This window comes from Colobus angolensis, unplaced genomic scaffold, assembly GCF_000951035.1.
Source record: "Colobus angolensis palliatus isolate OR3802 unplaced genomic scaffold, Cang.pa_1.0 Scaffold196, whole genome shotgun sequence".
Lineage (NCBI taxonomy): Eukaryota > Metazoa > Chordata > Mammalia > Primates > Cercopithecidae > Colobus > Colobus angolensis.
Genome location: NW_012115110.1, coordinates 4,860,178 through 4,882,365, shown reverse-complemented (window position 1 = coordinate 4,882,365; position 22,188 = coordinate 4,860,178). Strand labels below are relative to the sequence as shown.

Here is a 22,188-nt window from a genome sequence, read left to right as displayed (position 1 = left end):
AAGATCCCAGTTCCTAAAGTCATCTGAGAAAGTTCTTCAAGGGAGGCAATCAATCAAGATGAGAATCAACTGACCCCACTGTTCCCGAACTAACTCTGGGGAATTTGCGGGTGGGGGGGATGACAGTGATGAGTGGTGCACGCCACCTGCACAGGTGAGGGCTTTCAAGTCGCCTCTTGTTCTCAGCTGGGATCCATCCACCCCTGCCTAAACGAATGTCATCTCCAGTACTGCAACGGCAAATCTGCCCTACACGATTGGTCTGAGGGTGGAAATGTGTTCCACTGGGGGCACCCCAGTGTCTGCAATACAGGAATTCCACCACATAAGGGTCTGGATAATCTTCAGCAGGGAGAGTCTGGAGGATTGGCCAGAAGAAAGCTCAGCTTTGCCTCAGAGAAGCTCCTTTGTACTAAATCAAGAAACACAGTCTTCAACCTGTTAATAAGCCTTAAATCAGAGTTTTATAAGCCACAGCTGGAGCAGTAAAGTACTGCACTGACAAAACTTCCTGAGCTAGGTGTCAGACAGTTTACTTCCAATTAACGCCCTCGGCGTCTCCTATAGTATTTTTGAAAATGCCTTTTCTTCTATATTAATAGGAAATTAAAATAGTGACCTTCTCTGACTAGTTAAATAGCTAAAGTTAGGTGATCTCTATTGCTCCAGAGACAAACATTGCGGGGGCTGCTTGGAATCACACCCCAGCCTTGATGCTTTCTGTGGGTCAGGTTAATATCACTAGCAACAGTTCAAACTTAGCTCATTTTTCTGCCAGTGACAAGAAATCCCAGATCTTTGAACCTTTCTTTGTATATTCAATTTCCTAGTGCCTCAATCACCTTCATATCCTTCCTCTGATCCCTCTATAATACTATGAATGTGAAGAGCTCAGAAAGAGATGTAAATCCATGTATGGACTGACTCATCTTGAAGAAGACAAGAGAATAACATCAAAGTTTGTGGATGCTGGAGGCGTGGTCATTTTTCATGATTACCTTTAAAGGATGCCACTAACTCAGCTACTTTACATTTAGCTGCTATGCTTGGAGATGGTGAGTGCAACAGGAAAAAACTGGCCATTATTCCCCTGGTTGGGTGATTCTGAAGACACCTGGAGGCTTGTCATGCATTAAAGTGCTCATTCATTCAAGCCCTCTAGATGTAGTCAAGCAGGTATCCATTTAATACTATGTGCACTCAGGGCAAATAAAACTGTTATAAAGCTTTGGTCACTTTGAGAGGCCAAGGCCCTTGAACACCTGAGGTCAGGAGTTCAAGACCAGCCTGGCCAACATGGTGAAACGCCGTCTCTATTAATAATACAAAAAAATTAGCTGGGCATGGTGACAGGTGCCTATAATCCCCGCTACTCAGGAGGCTGAGGCAGGAGAATCACTTGAACCCAAGAGGCGGAGGTTGCAGTGAGCCATGATTGCACCATTGCACTCTAGCCTGGGTGACAAGAGCAAAACTCCATCTCCAAAACAAACAAACAAACAAAAACAAAGCTGTGGTTTCTGCCAAAGATCTCAGAAGCTCATCTCAAGGCCCAGGGAATGTGCAACAGGAGAGGTGGGAAAGACATAGAAATAAGCAGAGTAAAATACGATATGACTATGATACCAGGGGTCCTGTAGAAACTAATAATAACCGAGAGCAGGTCACGGCAGGAACATAACAGGGGGGAGGCCCCCACCACGTTAACCTGTATCTTGTGATCAGTGATTTACCACTGGCTACTTGAGTCCAGGGACACTGACACCGCCACTGCCTTAGCTCTGCTTCTCGTCTGCCCAGAAACAGGTCTGTTTCCGGCAGATGCAATACACAAGAGGAAAAGAAAGCAGGAATGCCCAGGGATTAGAACATCAGGTTGAGTTGCATGAGCCCTTTAAATAACACTGAGACTCAAACCTGCTAAACTTCTACTAAACCAGATAAACCAGCCAATGGCTAGAGATCTTAGAAGAGTATCTCAAATTATGATAAAACTGCTCACTCACTTTATCTTTGCTTTTCTTCATCCCTTTCTCATCTTATGTTTAATATCTCATTCTAGAGTTTTAGGTTCAGACACGGATAAAAAGTAAATCATATCACCTGTTTGTAAAATAGGCAAGGAGTATTAAGAATAGAAGTTCAGTTGCCTCACCTATCTGCAACCATCCGGCAAGAATGCTTTCTCTGTTTGCTCTATGGATGATAGTTTTGTTTCAACAAGGGTGAAATTCCCATATGTTTCTTCACTCTGAATTTTTGTAGTTTTGCTTTATTTTCCTATGTTACCGTAAATACTGACGAAGAAGCTATCTTCATATGTTGTGCACTACAGAGCTTAGCAATGCCTGAGCAGACAAGAGAACGGAAACCCCACAGACTCTCTGGCCTTCAAGAATACATGGAACAGTCTGCAATAACCCATGGAGGGAAAGAAGTACAGTCCAACTGTGGGTGTTGGTATCTGTGTTGGGGTGAAAAGTAGACTCGCTCAAAAGTCATGCCCACGGGAAACCTCAAAATATGACTCTTTTGGAATAAGGTCTTTGCAGAAGTAATTAAGTATGCTTCAATGAGATCATCTTGGATTTAGAGTGGCCCCTAAATACAATGAATCGTGTCCTTATAAGAGACAGAGGAAAGGAAAATACAGTGACAAAGAGAAGAAGGCCATGTGAAGACAGGGGCAGAGATGGGACCTATGGAGCCTGAGGCGAAGGCATGCCGAGGACTGCCGGCTGCCACCAGAAGCTACAAGAGAGGCATAAACGCAGTCTCCCTCACAACCTCCAGAGGCAACCACCTATGCCAACACCTTGGTTTTGATTTCTGTGAGATAACAAATGTCAGAATTTGTAAATCTTTGTTGTTTCAAGCATTCAAGTTTGTAGTAATTTGTTACAGCAGCCCTTGGAAACCAATACCGTTTCTCATCTGGAGTGTGGTAGGAGAGGTTCGAAGGCATGGAGCTGTAGAAGTGCAAGTCTTCAAGACACAAAACTTAGATGGAGCATGGTCAGATTCATATTATCAAGGTACCATGAAGCTGGTCAGAGTTAGAGGAAAAGGGCAGCCCTCCAGGTTGTCTGGGTAACAGAAGTGGGTTTCTCCAAGAAACAAAACACTCTAGACAAACAGTGGCATGATAATCTAAGACAACCAGCTCTCTATATGCCTACTCTTGTATTTCTCCCTCTTATTTATGCCAACGAGTAATTTGAGGAACTGTGTCTCAAGGGTTTTCAAAGCCTGCTATTCCATTAACCTTCAGGAGCTCAGACCCTCAGGCATTAGCAGAACTTTCTAACTGCACTCATCAGTGTAGTGTAGGCTTCTAGTACCTTGCTAGAATGAAGTTGAGTGTCTTGAGTCCGGGTCGGATTCACCACAGGGCCGTCAGTCAGAACCAGACTTGGACTCTGAGGGTGTTACACATGTATGATCCAACTCTTGCCTTACTGAATTCACAGGTCATTTGGGTTTTGATTATGAACGTATTTCCCAAAGCATTTTTACACCCAGTTTTTAAAGGCTTGTCTAAAATTATGCAAATTTAGCAAAATACATTACTGCTGTTGCTGCTGCCTACTACTCATTGATGGCTAAGCACCAGATTAGCTTGATTCCAGGTTCTTCTTCCAGGTCATCACATCTGATCAGCACCAAGGCCAGAAACCAAACAAGGAGGCTGGCCATTGCTGCTGCCATTTTACAGATTCGAAAACTGAGCAAGCTAAAGAATTAGGCTAAGCTCATGCAATGTTGCAGCGTGGGTTCTCCAGGAAGCAGATTCTGAAACGGGGTTCAGTGTTTATTAGGGAGTGCCCTCAGGACCAGTTCCCGTGGGGAAAGACAGAGGTGGTGCTGGGCACAGGGAGAAGTTAACCCGCTATGTAAGCCCAACAACTAGCAAACTCACAGACACCCTGGAATGGAAACGGCTGTCAGAATTGCCTGCACTTGACCAACATGGAAGGAGTTTACACCCCTGATGCTATCAGTCATGGATGTGGGCCACCCTCACAAGGGCACAACCTCAGGCTGGCAGGTGTTTTCAAGCATTCCCCAAAGAGGCTGATGGCTGAAAGTCAGCTGCAGACAACACTCCCAATGGCCAGGAAGCCAAGGATTCCTTGAGGGGGGACCGGGGACATCTACCTCCATGTTCACTGCACACAGCAGTGAAGTAGGAGAAGCAGAAGCCAACCCAGATTCTGCCCAAGGCCAAAATGCTTGCTCTTCCCACCCTCCCACACTTGCTTCCATGTCCAGACATTCATGAGATGCTGAGAGGGGTCTCAGAAATAACTAGCCAAGAGTCTGACCATTGGGATCTCTCATCTCGTAGGAGAGGTAAAAATTGATGCACATTATTCTCGAAGAAAGCATGCTGCGATTATTGCTGCAAAAACAGAAAGCACATCCCCTCCCTCTGCTCCCAGCCTGCCTAGCTTGTTTCACCCTGAAAACATAATAATGTTGTGGTCTACCATCAAGTAGTTATTATTTTTAATACCTGATGCTTCTGAGCACTAACTGTGCACCTGGCCCACTTAAGTCCTTTTCATTTATCCCTCATTTCCTCATCCCTGCTGCCCTAGGAAAAGGCCATGACAATCATTTCTATTTTACAGAGAACGAGGATCAGCCCAGCTCTGTCTCTCCCTGGCCTGTCTCCAAGTGATGACGTGTACATCCTCCTTCCACAGCACCAGCTCACTGGGTTTCTCCTTACTCTTTAAAGAGAATCTCTTAGAACCAGAGCAATGCTCTTGTTAAAGTCAAGCTGCAGATATATGCTTCTCTTCAGTTCATATAACTTAGCAGATCCATCATTCTGTGCTGCAAGAACATAGGAGGAGTCTGTCCTGTGTGACTCGCATGGGGGATGCTGATTTTCTCATTGTCTTGCGGGGTTTCAAAGAGTGGTTACTGGTGGTTTAATAGATGCCTAGAATTAGTATCTTTCATAAACTACCCCCTCCCTAAAAAATAAACATTTGGAATGAGCAGAGCCTCGTTATCTTTGTAAGTAATGGACCAAAGATGCAAGGATTGGTGAATTTAAGAGGAAAATCACTGCCAAGATGCCAAGTGAAACATTAGTGAGTGATGCCTCTAGCCAACATTTAATCAATTTATAGTAAAGTGTCATATTCGACATAAACCCGTCGCTTAGAATAAGCAGAATACGGGGTACAGGTGACAGAACCAAGAAGAGGACAGAGACAGTTAATGTCACTTTTCATTTTTAAAGAAATTCTTTTTTGTGCTCCTTTGATCAAATCTCCAAGAGAAATTCATGTTATGACAGGGCTTCCCTGTACCTCCGTTCCCTCAATGCCCTCCACAAAACAGCTCCAAAATGCTGAAAATGAACCTAGGACTCATTCTACCATTACGGTCAAATTGTTAGTTACCAACATGAAAGTTCTATGTCTTTAATTTTCTTGTATTTTTATTCTAGAAATTGCCAGTGCATTTTTAAAGTCTGATGTCCTGCGTTACATGTTACTGCTGGTGTTTTGTTCACTGGCCCTACCAAAACTCTACCTAGGTATAGGTGTCAGGCCTGGGAAGGGACCAGGGAGGAGAAAAGAAAGCAAGGATGAGAAATGCATTTAGATTTGCTTTAGGATTTAGTCACATTAGGCACGTTTCTATTTTTAGTTCCTCCTGATCCTTACTCCCATTCCTTCCAATTTGAATGCCTTTGGAACAGGTAAGCAATGGCTTGCTAAACCTAAGAGATGGATTCTACTCAATCAATAGTTTCATGCTACACAAAATGGACAATGATACGGTCTCCTTTCTCTTTTCCTGTGAAAAACAAATTAACACCCCGAAGACAAAACAGTGAGAACAGAGATCCAAAATCCGAACAATTAGTCTCTCCCACAGCCAGAAACCGGGCAGCTGGTAACCTGCTGTTTTTCCTTTGAGCTTTTCAGATTAGATCCTAAATGCAATTTAATTCCAGACTCCAATATACACTTTCTGAATTACACTTAAAAAGACTCAGTTATGTAACAAATCCACATTGCTATTGATTACACACTTGGCATAGATGATTTGTTGCATTAGGTGCAATCTAAAATTTTTCAAATTGTATCAAAACTTAAATCTATTAGAGCATCCACAATGTAAAAGAATCCTACAAAATTTCTCTAACATATAAGTAATCCTGTTATAAAATCAATAAGACCCATAGCTTTGCTTCTTTAATAAATATGGATTCTCGCATAACTGGCTTGCTTAAGTAAATCTATATTCAAATTGCTCTCTCTCTCAAGGGAAAATAAAAGATATATGAAACGAAAATTCAGAACGTGCTATGAATACCAAGGAAATCAAAATGTAAGAAAAGTGAGTTTCACATACAAAGTGCAATCATGATGTATAAATAGGAATATATGGAAATTCCTGGGGGTTGGCTCATTATTATGCCAACAGTGATACTAACCTACAAAAGTACAGCAAATGAAGAACAGGCACGATGTATATTATGATGAAATAAGCACTAAACAAGCACAAGCTTCAGGTTGGACCGAGGCTCCTGACCTTTGGACCCACTGAGCCTGGCTGGAAGGCATGATCCCAGCCTCTGATACCCTCTGAAGGCCGCACCACCGCCACCACCCCTGGGGCCCAGGCAGGAGGCAGCCGCCACAACTGAGGCCGGTGGAGAGGAGGGTTTCACGTCGTCTTTACCTAGTCTCAATTTTCCTTTGCCTTGATATGACGGTAAGCAAAAAAGACTCCTTGCTGCTATCGTGGAACTTACAGCCAAATGCATGTTATCCTATGATATAAGCAAAATTTTTATTTTCTAGTTAATCATGAATTACTAGGGGCTTTTGGTTTTTATGCTAAATGTATCATGTAGAAATGATATATTCTTCTTACACGGATAATATAAAACTGTTTCTCTTTAAGTTTTCTCATAATTAAATATTGTCTTCCCTCCATCATTAAGGGATTCCAGTATGTCTTCATAATCCCAGACTCCAGAAAAATGTTTCTTTGAAATTCAGTTAGGATAACAAAGAGAAAACAATTATTTAAAAAATTTGCAGAGAACAGTATGAAATAAATCGGAGAGTGACTGAAAAATATCTCTTCCTTTTTCACTAATAATTGCTGTGTTCAAAATGTGTTAGTTCTCTTTCTTGTCCTACCTTTTCTCCCTTCTTTTTCTCTTCTTTATTGATATATAATAGTTGTACATATTTTGGGGGTATATATGATATTTTGATACTTGTTTATAAGGTGGAATGATCAAATCAGGGTACTTAAGGTAGCCCTCACCTCAAACCTTTATCCTTCCTTTATGTTGGGAACAATTCTTCTCTTCTAACTACTTTGAAATATATAATGAATTGTTGTAAACTATAATTTCCCTACCGTTTATCAAACACTAGAACTTATACTTCTCTCTACCTGCATTTTTGTACTTGTGGACCAATTTTACCACCTGCTTCCCTTCCCAGCCTTCTCTTTTCTTCTTGTCCTTCCCCTTCCTTCCAGAATGATTCAGGCCTAAAGCCATCAGACAAGGCCCTGTAAGGAAGCATCTGCACCAGCAGTGGATGCGGGAGGCCAAATTCATCCAAAGATGACAAAGTTGGGTGTGAGGTGCATCCAGAATGGCAAAGCCAACCACAAGGGGACAGAGCCTGAGCAGAGGAGGGGACACCTAGGTGCAGGGCAGCCCCACATGTGTGGGTGTCAGAGCTGGGACAGGGGAGAGGATACCCAGGTGAGGGGCAGCCACACACATGTGGGGTATCAGAGCTGGGACAGGGGAGGGGACCCACACATGTGTGGGGTGTCAGAGCCCAGGCAAAGGAGGGAGACATGCTTGCAGGAGACAAGCTGGGTACAAGGATTGGAGCAAGAACCAAGGGAGGAGGCATCTGTAAGTGAGGAGGGGATGGCAGTAGAAATAGGAGGCTGGTTACAGACACGAATTGGTCCGATAAAGGAAATCTATCATGAATCATGGAAGCTAGTTATTTTTTACTATTAGTCAAGGGAGTTACAGTTGAAAGGGCAAAAACTGGAGTGAAACCTATGGTTGCTTGGAAATGGAAATGTCCTTGTGAAGTCCTGACTATTAGTATACACACACACACACACACACACACACACACACACACACACACACATCTGTAATGTGGATGTAAATGTGTATGGGCCTCACCTTGGTATAGTGACACCTAAGACCTAATGCCTAGATCATGTCTGTAAATGCTGTTCACTGAAAAAAAAAAAAAAAAAAAAATCAGGACCCTAAAATCAGAGAGGGCTGATTTTAGGCCTGGAGCAGGAAGGAGTAAGATCAGCCAGAAAGATCTTGTTCCACTAGAAAGCAAGAAAGGGCTCCAAGGATGGTGGGAATGTGTCAAGAGGACACCGAGGCCAGCTTGAAGAGGTGCCCACTGGACAAATCACAGGCAATGTGGACATCAAAATAAACAGCGATGGTGGCCAGGCGCAGTGGCTCATGCCTGTAATCCTAGCACTTTGGGAGGCCGAGGCTGGCAGACTGCCTGAGCTCAGGAGTTTGAGACCAGCCTGGGCAACATGGTGAAACCTTGTCTCCACTAAAATACAAAAAAGAAATTAGCCGGGCATGGCAGCGTGTGCCTGTAATCCCAGCTACTCAGGAGGCTGAGACAGGAGAATTGCCTGAACCTGGAAGGCAGAGGTCGCAGCAAGCCGAGACTACACCACTGCACTCCAGCCTGGGCAACAGAGCGAGACTCCATCTATATATATATAAATAAATAAATAAATAAATAAAATAGTGATGCTAATGGTGTATAATCAATTTAATAAAATAGGAAAATACAAGACTGTATAGATATTAATAAATAAATAAACTGAAACAAGATATATGCCTAGTTTCAAAGTGCCTTTCCACAAAATATGTCTTAATTATAAAGAGGAAAAGAGTAATTTCTACGTGAAAGAGTTGGATGGACAGAGCCATCATACAAGTGAATACCATAGGTAAGGAGACAAAGAGAAGCGATACAGCCTTGATTGTGCTCCGGGAGGACGCACCCACCATTGCTCTGTGATTCTTGCCAAAGATGCAGAACCGGAATCTACGGAATCTATTCATGAGGAAGCATCGGACAAACTCAAGTTGAAAGACATATTACAAAATAACAGTCCTGCAGTCTTCAAAAGTGTTAGGATCATAGGGCCAAAGAACCACTAAATAATTGTTCCATCCTGTAGAAGATCAAAGAGACTGGAGAACACATTGCCATGTGTCATGCCATGCGTCTGAGCTAGGTCCTTTTGTGACGAAAGACTTTGTTGGGAAAGCTGAAAGAACTTAAATAGGGTCTGTGCATCAGATGGCAGTCACAGAGCAATGTGGACTTCCCAGCGTTGGCAGGTGTCTTGTGGTTATGTAGGAGAATGGTACTGTAGGAAGTACACACTAAAGCATTTGGGATGATGGGGCATCAGATTGGCAACTTACCTCTAAATGGCTTAGCAAAAAAAAAAAAATAATTCTCTATACTCCATTTGCAACTTATTGGTAAGTCTGTTATTGTTTCCAAATAAAAGTTACAAAATATATCAGTGATTACACATCGGGTTGAAAATGTGTTAAGGAATACCATCCATAATTTTCAGCTATTAATTACATTTCCTTAATTAGGTGATATATCATAGCCTGAGAATGCCTTCTACTTCAAGGCAAATACTGGTAAAAATGAATTTCCTGAGAACAATGAACTCTCTTATGCAGCAGGGAAGGAGAATATGGATTTATCTTAAGTGAATATTTTGATTAAGAGATAAGTTCTACGTGCTATTAGTGGATTGCCAATGTTCAAAGAAATAAAATGAAACAAAAACTTCTTAATATGGATCTGTGCTAAACAAAATGCACTCCTCCTTTGACGGCTTAGAATGCAGGGTGATACTGACTATCGTTTGTGGGCAACCTCTTTCTTCATAGCAGGACAGTATCCTTTATTTTACAAATAGTGTTACATTCAACAATTACACTGCAGCAATGCAACCACCAAATTTGTAACATTCTAATTTATATACACCATGCAAAAAAAGACTCAATAAAGTGTTTTTCTGGAACCTCAAACCAGTGGTATTTTTAAGCTATATTTCCAACAGTGGCCAAGGGTACTGAAAGCTCCTTTCTTCATTACTGTGATGTTTACCTGCAAACCTCCCATTTCAAATCTGTTCGCGTGTTCCACCTTTCCCAGCTCTTGGAATTACTGTGAAATTGTTTCTGAGAAAATGGGAAATGGACTTCATGTTATTCTGTTCTTTTGGGTGCTGTTCCTTTACAAAATACTATGGAGTGAAGCATTTTTATTCTTTGTGCTATTCTAGAATTACCCCATCTCTGGCTGTTTTGCTGATAAGATGTATTTTTCTTTGTCAGTTTTTCAAACTGAGTAAATAAAAATTTAGGATTCCATCTTTCCCACTTTTTTTTTTTTTTTTTTTACCAATGCAGGAAAATAAAAATGCTTAAAAAAAAAAACCCAGCTCAATAAAGAATACAGTATTCAGTGACCTGCAATACATAAAGTTCTTCATGCAGCACTTCCTTTTCCCTTTTTCGTTTTAACCCTATTTGATGCTTACCGACAGGTATTAAAACCTCTGAAATATTTTTTGTCCTATTACATCTGCACCAGCAGACACTTCACTTATTCCTGAAGGAGCAGAAAGGATAAGCACAAAGTGTTCAAGGGATGTGTTCCAGGGCACCCCAAACGGTGAAAGTGCTGTGAGCCACGGCATGTTTGAGTGTCTGATTGCTCATGTGAGAAGGGATTTCCCTCCCACAGTTATTTTCAGCATGTAAAGTAGCTGAGCAAATTGTTTTCTCATTTCTACTGCAAAAAATATGCCCACCACCCTGACCCATATGTGAACACCTAATGTTGAGCTTAACAGCTCAGATAAATGAGAAGATGGAAGAGTGGAATTTATAGGAGAAAGGAGAAATGCCCCACAGGCATCCTTGGGAGAGGCTCTGAAGTGCAGAAACAGGAAGTGAAGGCTGGGGTAGAGATGATATACACAGGGGCATTTCTTGCACTTCATCCCAGGCAAGGCTGGATTGTTCTTTTGAGTAGAAGGGTAGTTTCCAGGGGCTAAGGGTTGGGGGAAACGGGGAAAAGTTGGTTAAAGGCTGCAGGCTTTCTGTGATAAGATGAATAAGTGCTGGGGATGTAGTGTACAGTGTGGGTGGTCATAGATGTGTTCATTAATCTGAATGTGACAACCATTACACAACGCATACATCGAGCAAGTCATAATGTTGCACACCTTGAATACACACCACCTTTATTTGTCATTTAAATATTTTAAAATTGGCCAGGCGCAGTGGTTCATGCCTGTAATCCCAGCACTTTGGGAGGCCGAGGCGGGCGGATCATGAGGTCAGGAGATTGAGACCATCCTGGCTAACACGGTGAAACCCCGTCTCTACTAAAAAAATACCAAAAAATTAGCTGGGTGTGGTGGCAGGCACCTGTAGTCCCAGCTGCTGGGGAGGCTGAGGCAGGAGAATGGTGTTAACCCGGGAGGCGGAGCTTTCAGTGAGCCAAGATCGCGCCACTGCACTCCAGCCTGGGAGACACAGCGAGACACCGTCTCAAGAAAAAAAAAAATTAAAATAAACATAAAACACCCACCTTCATTCTCTCATTGGATTGGTTACTGGCTGGCCTCTGTCTGTGTCTCAGGTGGTGCAGGTTCCTAGCATGTGTCAAGGGCAATGCAGAGAGGAGCCATATGGCCTTCCTCCTCTTCCTGGGAGTGGGCGCTTCTTAGTCATATCCAAATGAGCCGGGGTGAAACGCTCATTTTCAGTGTAAAATTAGAGGCCACCGCCTCTACAGTCAGTGTGGACAAAGGATGCTTAATGAATGCAGGTTTTCCTGGCTACTCTTAATGAATGTGATGTTATAAGCAGTAGGAGATGAGCACTGAAAAAAGGGATCCCCAGAAAGCTTTCCAAATGAGAGAGACTACTATAGACCCAAGAGTAAGCCTTCACTTCCACCTCAAGTTTCCAAATGAAATAGCACATCAACTGAACAAAAAACTGCTTTCTCAGACCCAGCACGGCTTAGGTGACCTATGCCTAAAGTTCCCTTAGAATGGCACAGTGCTGTCACAACTGCAATTTTCTCAGCCCCACTGCATTTTATGCCATGGCTGCATTTGTTGCAGTTGATGCCCACAGAGCAAATTAAACATGCTTTTAATAGGTAAAACAGAGAACATTAGGAATAGCTCCAAATCACCCTCATGTTTGTAGGTGTACATCATCAGAAATCAGACAGCTTTTAAAATGCTTTTAACTAAATGGAATGGCTTCTTTGAAATGCTATTAATTAGTAAGGCAAAATTTATTGTTGTAGCGTGTTAAAGAATTACTGTATTTTTTAATGCTCATAGACCTGATAGAAAATTTCAAAATGAAGAGAATTTTTAAAGAGGGTTTTGAATGTCAAAGTAGAGCGAAGGTGGGAACAAACTATGAAATTAATCGTATAAGTTACTTCACTATAAAAATGAGTGCTGAATTATAACATATAAGAACACCTTTTGATCATCAAAATCATACCACCATTCAGCAATCGCAAAATAGAACTGTCACATCCAAGTTTCCTGCTACCATTACTTTTGCAGTTGCTAATTGCTAAGTGACTGTGGATCCCACCAATGGCAGTAGAGTGGGGCTGGCTCCTCAGTGTTGTAGGGGGTCAGCCTCAAGGGGCACAAAGAGAACAGCTGCAGGTACCACACTACACACACCCTGAATGGGCCAGCAGCACCTGCCTCAACCCCTGGTGGGATGTGGAAAGTCATTCTCCAAGGATGTGGAGGTGTACTCACCTGCCAGACCAGGTGCTCCTTGCCTCCCGGCGTTGCAGACAGGCAGACGCTAAGCACGATGGTGTGGGAGGAGGAGGTGAGGACACTGGCGATGATGGCGTCTCGCATGTTGAAGGGCAGCATGGTGTACACCACGAAGATGATGAAGAGGAAGAACGATACCTATGGGCAGAGAAGAAGAACAATGAGAGTCACCAAATATTCTGGTTTCTAAGAGCCTTCTGTTTCTATCCCATTCAAGGCGGCATAGAACAGCATGAGACATGCTCATTAAATAATCTATGGACAAAATAGGGCAGTCGATGCAAATAAGTTCACTGGATTACAATAACAGACTAATGGTTGTGATGGAGAAAAGTTTGTTTTCAAAGTTTTGGGACTTCACTTTGGTATCCAAACCACTCCATGAGTATGGAGGCAAAGCTGGTCCTAAACTATCAGGGTTCTGTATCTTACTTTAGAACATGCACTGAAGATTCTTGAAGTGATCTACCAAACTGCAAAGGGAGACCCATGGAGGAGGGACAGGCATCATCGGGGATGGGCAGGGACAGGGTGGAGACCCATGGAGGAGGGAGAGGTGTCATCGAGGGGAGTCAGTAAAAGCCGATGCTGAGAGCACAGGTATGTAACAAACAAAACAAAACAGTCTGCGGATGGCTCAGTTGCCGTGGAACTCAGCGTGGCAATTCCTCAAGAAGTTAAACACACACAGTGGTTCTACTCCTGTGTATATTTCCAAAAAAATTGAAAACAGGTACTGAAACAGATATATGTACACCCATCTCATAACAGCATTTTCCTAGCAACCTCAAGGTGGAAACACAAATGTTCATCACAGGATGAATAAGCAACATGTAGTATATCCACACAATGGAAAATTATTCGGCCTCGAATAATAAATTTCGAGGCACCTCGAAAACATGGTAAGTGAACAAAATCTCGGCAAAAGACCTCACAGTGTATGATTCCATTTACATCAAATATCCAGAATAAGTAAACCCATAGGGATGGAAAGCAGATTGGGGGTTGCCAGGAGCTGGGGGAAGGGGACTGGGTGGGGAATGGAGAGTAGCTGCTGACTAGGTGCACAGTTTCCTTCAGAGATGATGAAAAATTCTCTAAAACTAGATTAGGTATTGGTTGCACAACATTGGGAATGTCACCTTAAATTGGGTAATTTATGTTGTGTGAATTTCAGCTCAATCAAAACAATCAACATGAAACCTCTCAAAGAAATGTTTGGCATAAAAAAAGAAAATGGTTTAGTAGGTAACAAAAAAAGATCATTTTTATCATAAAAGGAGCAGAGACAGAACATCAAAAAGGATGAAAGGTGAAAAATCCAGTTGGAAGGGACTGAGGTCAGGGAAATAGGGAACGGGACATGTGGCCAGCTTCCCAGGCGTCTCTTGACTCCAGGCAGAAGGGAAGCTAAGGAAAGTGTGCCCCATTTTCACAGTGTGACCTGTGTCACCTGAAGGGGATGCTCAGGCGCTGCACAGCTGGAAGGATGTGGTGCAATCACGCCAGCGCTTCTGGTACCAAGTCTGGACGTGAGCTCCTGAGAAGAATGTGGGCAATGAGCCGGGCTCCCGACGGAGTTAAAGGGGGAAGCCTGGGAGAACACCGGGCTTCTTCTCTCCTGGGAATCTGCACCACGTATTACAACCTGAAAAGAACCATCTGTCACCACTTCACTATTCCAGGGTGGTGTCTGATCAGCTGTATTTGTGTAATTGTCATACACAAAAGAGCACAGGAAAGATTAAGGAGACATAGCCTAAAAACAAACGTGGGTCCTCAAAAGGCCCTCTTCGATTTGGCGCTCCACGCTTTTTGGAACAGGCTTGCTGAACGAATGCTTGTTAACGCACTCCGACCTGAAGAAGCATTCATTCTGCAAGCCTGTGTGAAGCTCCTGTGAATGCAGCCAGGTTCTGAAGGCGGAGGGCACAGGACAGAGTCCCGGCTCTCAGGGGCCTCAGGGCCCAGCAGACGAGACAGTCATGCATGCAGCTGTCATCTCGTAGTCTGTGTCCTGAGAGAAGGGCACCTGCTCTCACTGTGAGGAGACGACCCGGTGGACGCTGAAGCACCTTCTCTAATTCTTGTGAGTCCAGCCGTCTCGGGACGACAGCCAGGAGAAACCCACTGTGAGTGGGAAAAATGACCCGGAATCCTCATCAGGAAGCCCAGATTGGGCATGGACCATCTGCTTCATGCCCCCGTCTCCTCCCATTCAATCTATATTTAAAAGGGCCCTCAGGCCAAAAATTGTGGGGGAACACATTGCCATAGCAATATTTTTTTTTTCTGGTAAATATTTTTTCTTTCACCTCTTTAAAAATAAAGGCTCTGAAGGTTTTTTCAGTAAAGCATTATTATTTAGCATCATATGCATTCTACTTGTTCCATTCCATATTTGGGACGTGAAACCAAGGCAAAAACTATTGTCTTAGACCGTTTATGTATAAAAATGCAAAGTTTGGCTAGGAAGACATATCAGGCATGCCTTTGGAAGGACTTCTAGTAAGGGATGCTTTATCTACACAGGCAGGCTGGGGCACCTCCCTCACTTCATCTTCCCAAGGAAGGAACATGCATGAATTCTAGCCCCAAAATTATCTTCCAAAACCACTGATAGCTAGCACCCGCACTCACTGGAAGTTTGCTGTGCAGATCCCTTCCCAGGTTGCCAGCAAGTGTGACTGAGAACCACCGAGCTATCAGAAAAGTTTCTTTAGGAATGGGAAAATCAACTGTTGTGTATTTATAGCTTATTGAGCAAATGAAATTTACTTTGGAATCTCTGTATTGCCCTCCCAGTTTACAGAAAGTATGTTCGATTAAGATACTGTTTTTTCTACACATAACATTTATGTAAAATCTTACATCCCATAACAGGTATTAAATGGATAATTTCAGGTACCAGAGTTGACAATTACAAAAGAGAACCTCTCTTCTATGATGACATATTTGCTTCTAGGCAAAAACCTTTAGCATTTCTTTAAAATTATCACTTTTGAGTAGCTTAATTTTGGATAACTTTAAAATTCTAATACCATCTCCATTAAAATATACTTCTGCAAATATTTTGAGCCTTGAAATGGAAGTCTGTGGAAGGCTTATCCACAATAACCAAATGGAACACAGATCTTCAGTTTTCTGAACACAGGAGCCCCTGTTAAGTATTCTTCATGAGATGGCAAAATTAATTTTCAAAGGTCAATTGTGCAAATTGCATTAAATCAAATCAGAGGTTTTAGTGGTAGCATTTCAGGAGTTTGGCTAATGGTGTTTGGGGAGTGTGCGGCAGGTGGGACAGTGAGGAAGAAAGTCAACTGCAGCTTCGAGTCTCACAGGGAGAATGTTCTTCAATCCTTATTAATCCCAAAGAGTTCTCATTTTTTTAAGCCTGCTTTCCAATGCAACTTCAAACAGGGCCATATGTAAAACTAAAATGGATTTGGCACATGTAAAGAATGTGTGGGTAAAAAGCTCCAGAAAGTCGGATGCTATCTCTTGGGTTTCCAAGTTACCATGGGGACATTTCCCATGGCTGAGATGCCCCTCAGATGTACCTCTGTCCAGAGGGTAAAGAGGGCAGAGCCAGGGATCTCATTCCTGTGATCCTGCACAGAAACCCCAAGTTTGCAGAATAGCTGAGGCATCCGCACTCATTCCAATACAACAGTTTCAAGTGCGTCTCTTAACTCCAGCTCCGCACTTGCCTTTTGCAAGACATGCCTATCTTCCTACATATCTTCTACTTGCATCTCAAGCTTCACAAGTTTCAAATCAACCAAGAGCTTCACGTTCTTAAACCTGTTTGTCTTGCAGGATAACTCAAGTCTGCCCATGATGGCTCTGTCTCCAATAACCCCGGTGCAAATCCTTGAAAGTCACCTTTGAAAATTCTCTCCTCACACCCACACTCAAAAACACGGTCTTCTCATTTTAGGATTCCAGACCAGTGGGTTGTCCTGTCTGTCTGCTTCTCTCCATCCTGAACTCACTGAGCTGGTTCCTGGCATTTCTGTTTGTTAGGAAATACGATTTTATACTCTTTCCCTCTATGCCCTGCTGTCAGAACAAGGGAAGCAGAGTGTGTACCCTTCCTCCTTCATGTCCATTCCATGCCTTTCTCCAAGCCTTGGGTAACCATCAGGACTCTTTACAAAAAACCATTGCTTTCTTCTTTCTGGTCATGTAATGTAATTGCATTTCACTGTTGTCATTTCAGTTAGGTGAGAGGCGAGTGGAAACTTTAAAAGCTCATGCACTGTTAGCCATGTCCTCTTCTCTCCCTGGCAACCATGGAAACATGGAGTTGAGGCTTCTCACAGTCTAGGCCCCAACGTGAGCAGCACAGTCCCTCAGCCGACCTACACAAACCTGTGTTCACGTGACTGGTTGACAAACCTTTGTGATGTTAAGCTCTGAATTCCTAAGCACAGTTCAGCTGGTCCTGACCGATACCAAGCTTATAGAAACACACATGCACGCTCATGGGATGTCTCACTGATGTCATCTTTATAATAATCGGGTGCTTTTATATATAATATCCTGCAATTTGCGTTTTGTTCAATTAACTATATATCACGGGCCTCTTTCCAGGTCTATAATCACAAATATATTATTTACTTTTTACTAGTTGCAAAATGTTCCATGGCAATGGGTACAACATCTTTGACTCTAGTATTTCCCCACGGATGCTCTCCCTGCTGGCAGGATGTGTGCCCTTGTCTAACTGCTGCAGTAATGCTCCTTCAGTTCTTCCTTGCTCCAACACCATTCTTTCTCTAATCCAGAGAGCACTCTACCGCCAGATTCACGATTCTGAATGCACAGGTCTCATGTGTTTCTTCCTTGGATGTAAACCTCCTGTAGCTTGCCTCATACCACCTGCACGAAATGGAAAATCCTCCCCTGCCTCCACCCACACTCTCTAGTCCTCTTCATTCTCTTTAGTTATTCAGAGCATTTACAGTCCCCATTTATCTGTTAATTTTCTCCCCTAACATGGGTACGCATAGTGACAAAACCAGGAACTTGATTCACTCATAGCCAAGACCCCAGTGCCCAGGACAGTACCTCACATATGGCAGATGCTTCACGAATATTTGCTGTCTGCAGGAAAGACTATTATGCATCCTAATATGAACCAAGCCATAACCACCTCATTAGCATCTACTCACCAAATGCTTCTCTAAAAACATTCCAACATCCTCCTTGTTCCAACTGGACTCGCCATTAGCTATAGACATGTTAATTTTCAAATTACCATTTCTCTATTTAGTAGATCAATTACATCGAATCACTCAACTGGACAGACATTTGTCAGATGCCTGTGGCAGGCAACAGCAGATACTGGGTTGAATCAGGAGCAGTCTCAGTTTGGGCAGCCCCTGTTCTCAGCCTAGAGAAGCTGGCCCCTTGCAAATCCCCCACTCAACTCTCTTGACTCAGCACATCTGCTCCTGCCTATCCCAAAACACAAGATCTTCCAAAGAAGGCCAATTTTGAAGAGTTTGATACAATGAAAACTCACTAAGCAAGGAGAACATGAACACTGTCACCAGTTCTTCACAAAGAAAGCTCTTTTGTGGAACCAAGTTCAAGCTCATCTTCTTTCTGGAGGGTGGGCATAACCCCCCCGCTCGGTGAGTGTGCAGTAAGAGCTCCTTGTGCTAATGAGATTCTGAGCTGAATTTTTTAAGAGGCAGTATCATAGTTGTGCAGTCAGACAATGGTGGAGTGGAAGGGACCATTTAATCCATCTCTTCCAAGGCAGGCTGCAGAAAGCATAGGACTTGGAAGATGAGCTGCTCCACTGATTTCATGGCTTCTTCAGATCATGCGTCAAGTGCATTAGCTTCTTGAGGCTGCTGTAACAAATTACCACAAAGTGGGTGGCTTTAAACAGCAAAAAAATGTTCTGTCACAGTTGGGAGGCTAAAAATTTTAAATCAAGGTGTCAGCAGGGTTAGTTCCCCCCAGAGGCTCTAAGGAAGAATCTATTGCAGATTCTGGTGGCTCCCAGCAATCCTGAGCAACCTCTGATCACTCTGCTGCCATCTTACCTGGCCTTGCTCCCATGTGTCTGTGCCTCTGAACAGCGTTCTCTTCTCCCTGTGTCTCTGTCCAAATTTCCCTCTTGCTATAAAGACCCCAGTCACTGAATTTGAGACTGACCCTAAATCCATTATGACTTCATCTTAATCTGATGACATCTGCAAAGACCCTATCTTCAAATAAGGTCACATTCACAAGTACTGCAGGCTAGGACTTCAATATATCTTTCTTGGAGAACATAATCCAACCCGTAATATCAAGTTTATGCTGTAATCAAACCAGGGTTTAGATCTCAAGGATTTTCTGCCCACTTCACATCCCATGTTCCATTCCTGAGTCAGACATGAAAGGCAAGTGTCTATAATATCAAGGCTACTTACAATTTATAAATCCAAACTAATTTGATAGAAATATTCTACTTTTACTTTTTGGACATAAAATTACTATGAAAATGGAGAAGAGTTGAGGTACAGCATAAGCAAAGGTAGACCAGGCTCATGGATAGGTCCTAACTTGAATCTACACACATCAGGTCTATCAGGGTTCCACTCTGTCTCAGGCCTCTGCTTCAAGGCCCATGGACTTTCACAGTGTGGCTCAGTCTTTCTTTCAGAGTGCAATGACAGGCCAAAATATTCCCAAACATGCCAATCAGAGATTAAAAGATGAAGCTTCTGGTTTTCTCTTTCAAATGGCTCTCAACTCTAATATATAAATGGAGTGTTGCCATCTGTTGCATTCTCCCCTGGAATGTATAAACAAGCAGAATCATCAGCAAGCTAATCAAGATTAGGTACAGAAAGAAAGCACAGTGGTTCTCTGGAGAACACACCATCGGAGAACTATTTCCTATTTTTGTTAGGCTAGTCAATTAAAGGAAATAACATCTCAGTGAACATAATGTATTTTATAACCAAAGGCAGAGCAATTAAAATCATTTTTCTCTCCAAAAAACCTAAGAAATTAGAAATACCATAGTATTTACAGTAGTAACTTAATTTTCAAAGACACAGATTTTACCAAACACCACAAGAATTATACCTTCCAACAGTAGTACCGGGGTATAGTTCTTAAACATTGTACCTCATTGTTGTTGCAGAATACAACCAGAAATGCCAACATTTAGTAAATATTGTCTGAGGAAATTTAGAATTTTTAAATACATTAATCTAATTGAGCATTCTTAATGGTAAGTTCCATCAGGCCTCTGAGCCCAAGCCAAGCCATCACATCCCCTGTGACTTGCACCTATACGCCCAGATGGCCTGAAGTAACTGAAGAATCACAAAAGAAATGAAAATGCCCTGCCCTGCCTTAACTGATGACATTCCACCACAAAAGAAGTGAAAATGGCCGGTCCTTGCCCTAAGTGATGACATTACCTTGTGAAAGTCCTTTTCCCGGCTCATCCTGGCTCAAAAAGCTCCCCCACTGAGCACCTTGTGACCCCTACTCCTGCCCGCCAGAGAACCCCCCCCTTTGACTGTAATTTTCCTTTACCTACCCAAATCCTATAAAATAGCCCCACCCTTATCTCCCTTAGCTGACTCTTTTTTTGGACTCAGCCCGCCTGCACCCAGGTGATTAAAAAGCTTTATTGCTCACACAAAGCCTGTTTGGTGGTCTCTTCACACGGATGCACATGACAAACTCTAAGTTCAAAGTAATGTTTTCTCATTGGATGTCATCTATATCTCAAAGAATTGATGACTTTGAGAATATTGATGACTTTGATACCATTTACTAGTTAGGAACATGGTTTAAATTTTCTGGAAACATAAGTAGAGAGCTGTATAGTAGAAATGTACTTTAACATTTTCGATAACCAAATCTGCAAAATAATAAATACGTTTTCACCTAGATGATTATTTTCTTATCTTGTTCCTTGATAATACTTCACACAAGGATTACTCTGAGTCACAAATATATTTTTTATACAAACATCACAAACTGTGTAAAGGCATCTTCTGTTTAAATGGGGGAACCTCATTCATCCCAATGTCTAATGCTAAACTGTCCACTGGCTCAGCTCTAAGGTCTAACTCCTAATTCCCACATTCATATACGATAGTGAATTACACAGACTTTATGACCAAATTGTTGTTAATATTATTTACAGGAAGACATGACATAGAGACTCTAGGCCTGGAGTATGTGGATGCAGTTTTCACAAGGGATATTTTATGCCCCAACTCCAGTGAATCTCTGTCCTTCGTGTACTCTCTCCCATCTCATTTAATGAAACCCCTAGTCCCCAAACCTAGGAAGTGTTCTTAATAGTTTTCTCTTCCTCATCCTTTCCATCCCTACAAAAACATCCAGAGCCCATCTACTCCCTCCTGCCTGTGGTTACAACATCATCCAAATCACACGATCATCCCTGGATTCCTGCAACAGCATCCAAATAGCCTTTCTTACACCAGTGTCCCCTAGAATGAATTTTATGCACAGAAGTCAAAGCAATATTTTAAAAAGTTAAATGTGATAACAGTAATCCTCCTCTGTTTATAGCCCTCTGATGGTTTTCTTTTCTTTTCTTTTCTTTTTTGATGGAGTCATGCTCTGTCACCCAGGCTGGAGTGCAGTGACATGATCTTGGTTCACTGCAACCTCCATCTTTCAGGTTCAAACAATTCTCCTGCCTTAGCTTCCCGAATAGCTGGGATTACAGGTGTGCACCACCACGCCCAGCTAATGTTTGTACGTTTAGTAGAGACGGGGTTTCACCAGACTAGTCTTGAACTCCTGGCCTCAAGTAATCCACCCACCTCAGCCTCCCAAAGTGCTGGGATTACAGGTGTGAGCCACAACGCCTGGCCCCTCCAATGATTTTCTGCAACACTTAGAATAAATTTAAAGTCTTTATAATGCCAATAAGGGTCTCTCATGATCTAGTCCTGGTGCTATCTCCAATCTCGCATCCTATCAACTCCCATCACCGCCATGTTCATACTCCCTCCACACCGGCCCTCCTGCTGGTCCCTGAGGAACAAGGCCTTTGCAATGGTTTTTTTTCTGCCCCAAAGTCCTTCCCCAAATCTTTCCTTGGCTGGCTGTTTCCTGTCATTCAAGCCTTACCACTCAGTTGTCACCTCCCCAGAGAGAATCCCCTGATCTCCCTATCTAAAAAAACCTTTCGTTTTCTTTCTTGCTAATCACACTACAGTTTTTTTTTTTTTTTTTTTTTTGAGACAGAGTCTT

General features: G+C 42.6%; 1 protein-coding gene across 1 annotated transcript in view; it reads right to left on the bottom strand.

Moving 5' to 3' along the window:
* ADCY2 (adenylate cyclase 2 (brain)) overlaps positions 1-22,188 on the bottom strand; it is a 420,021-nt gene that overhangs the window by 301,647 nt on the left and 96,186 nt on the right. Inside the window, exon 2 of the mRNA XM_011940963.1 lies at positions 12,910-13,071. Within this exon, the coding sequence (XP_011796353.1) occupies positions 12,910-13,071 (162 nt within the window). The remainder of the gene's footprint in view (positions 1-12,909; positions 13,072-22,188) is intronic.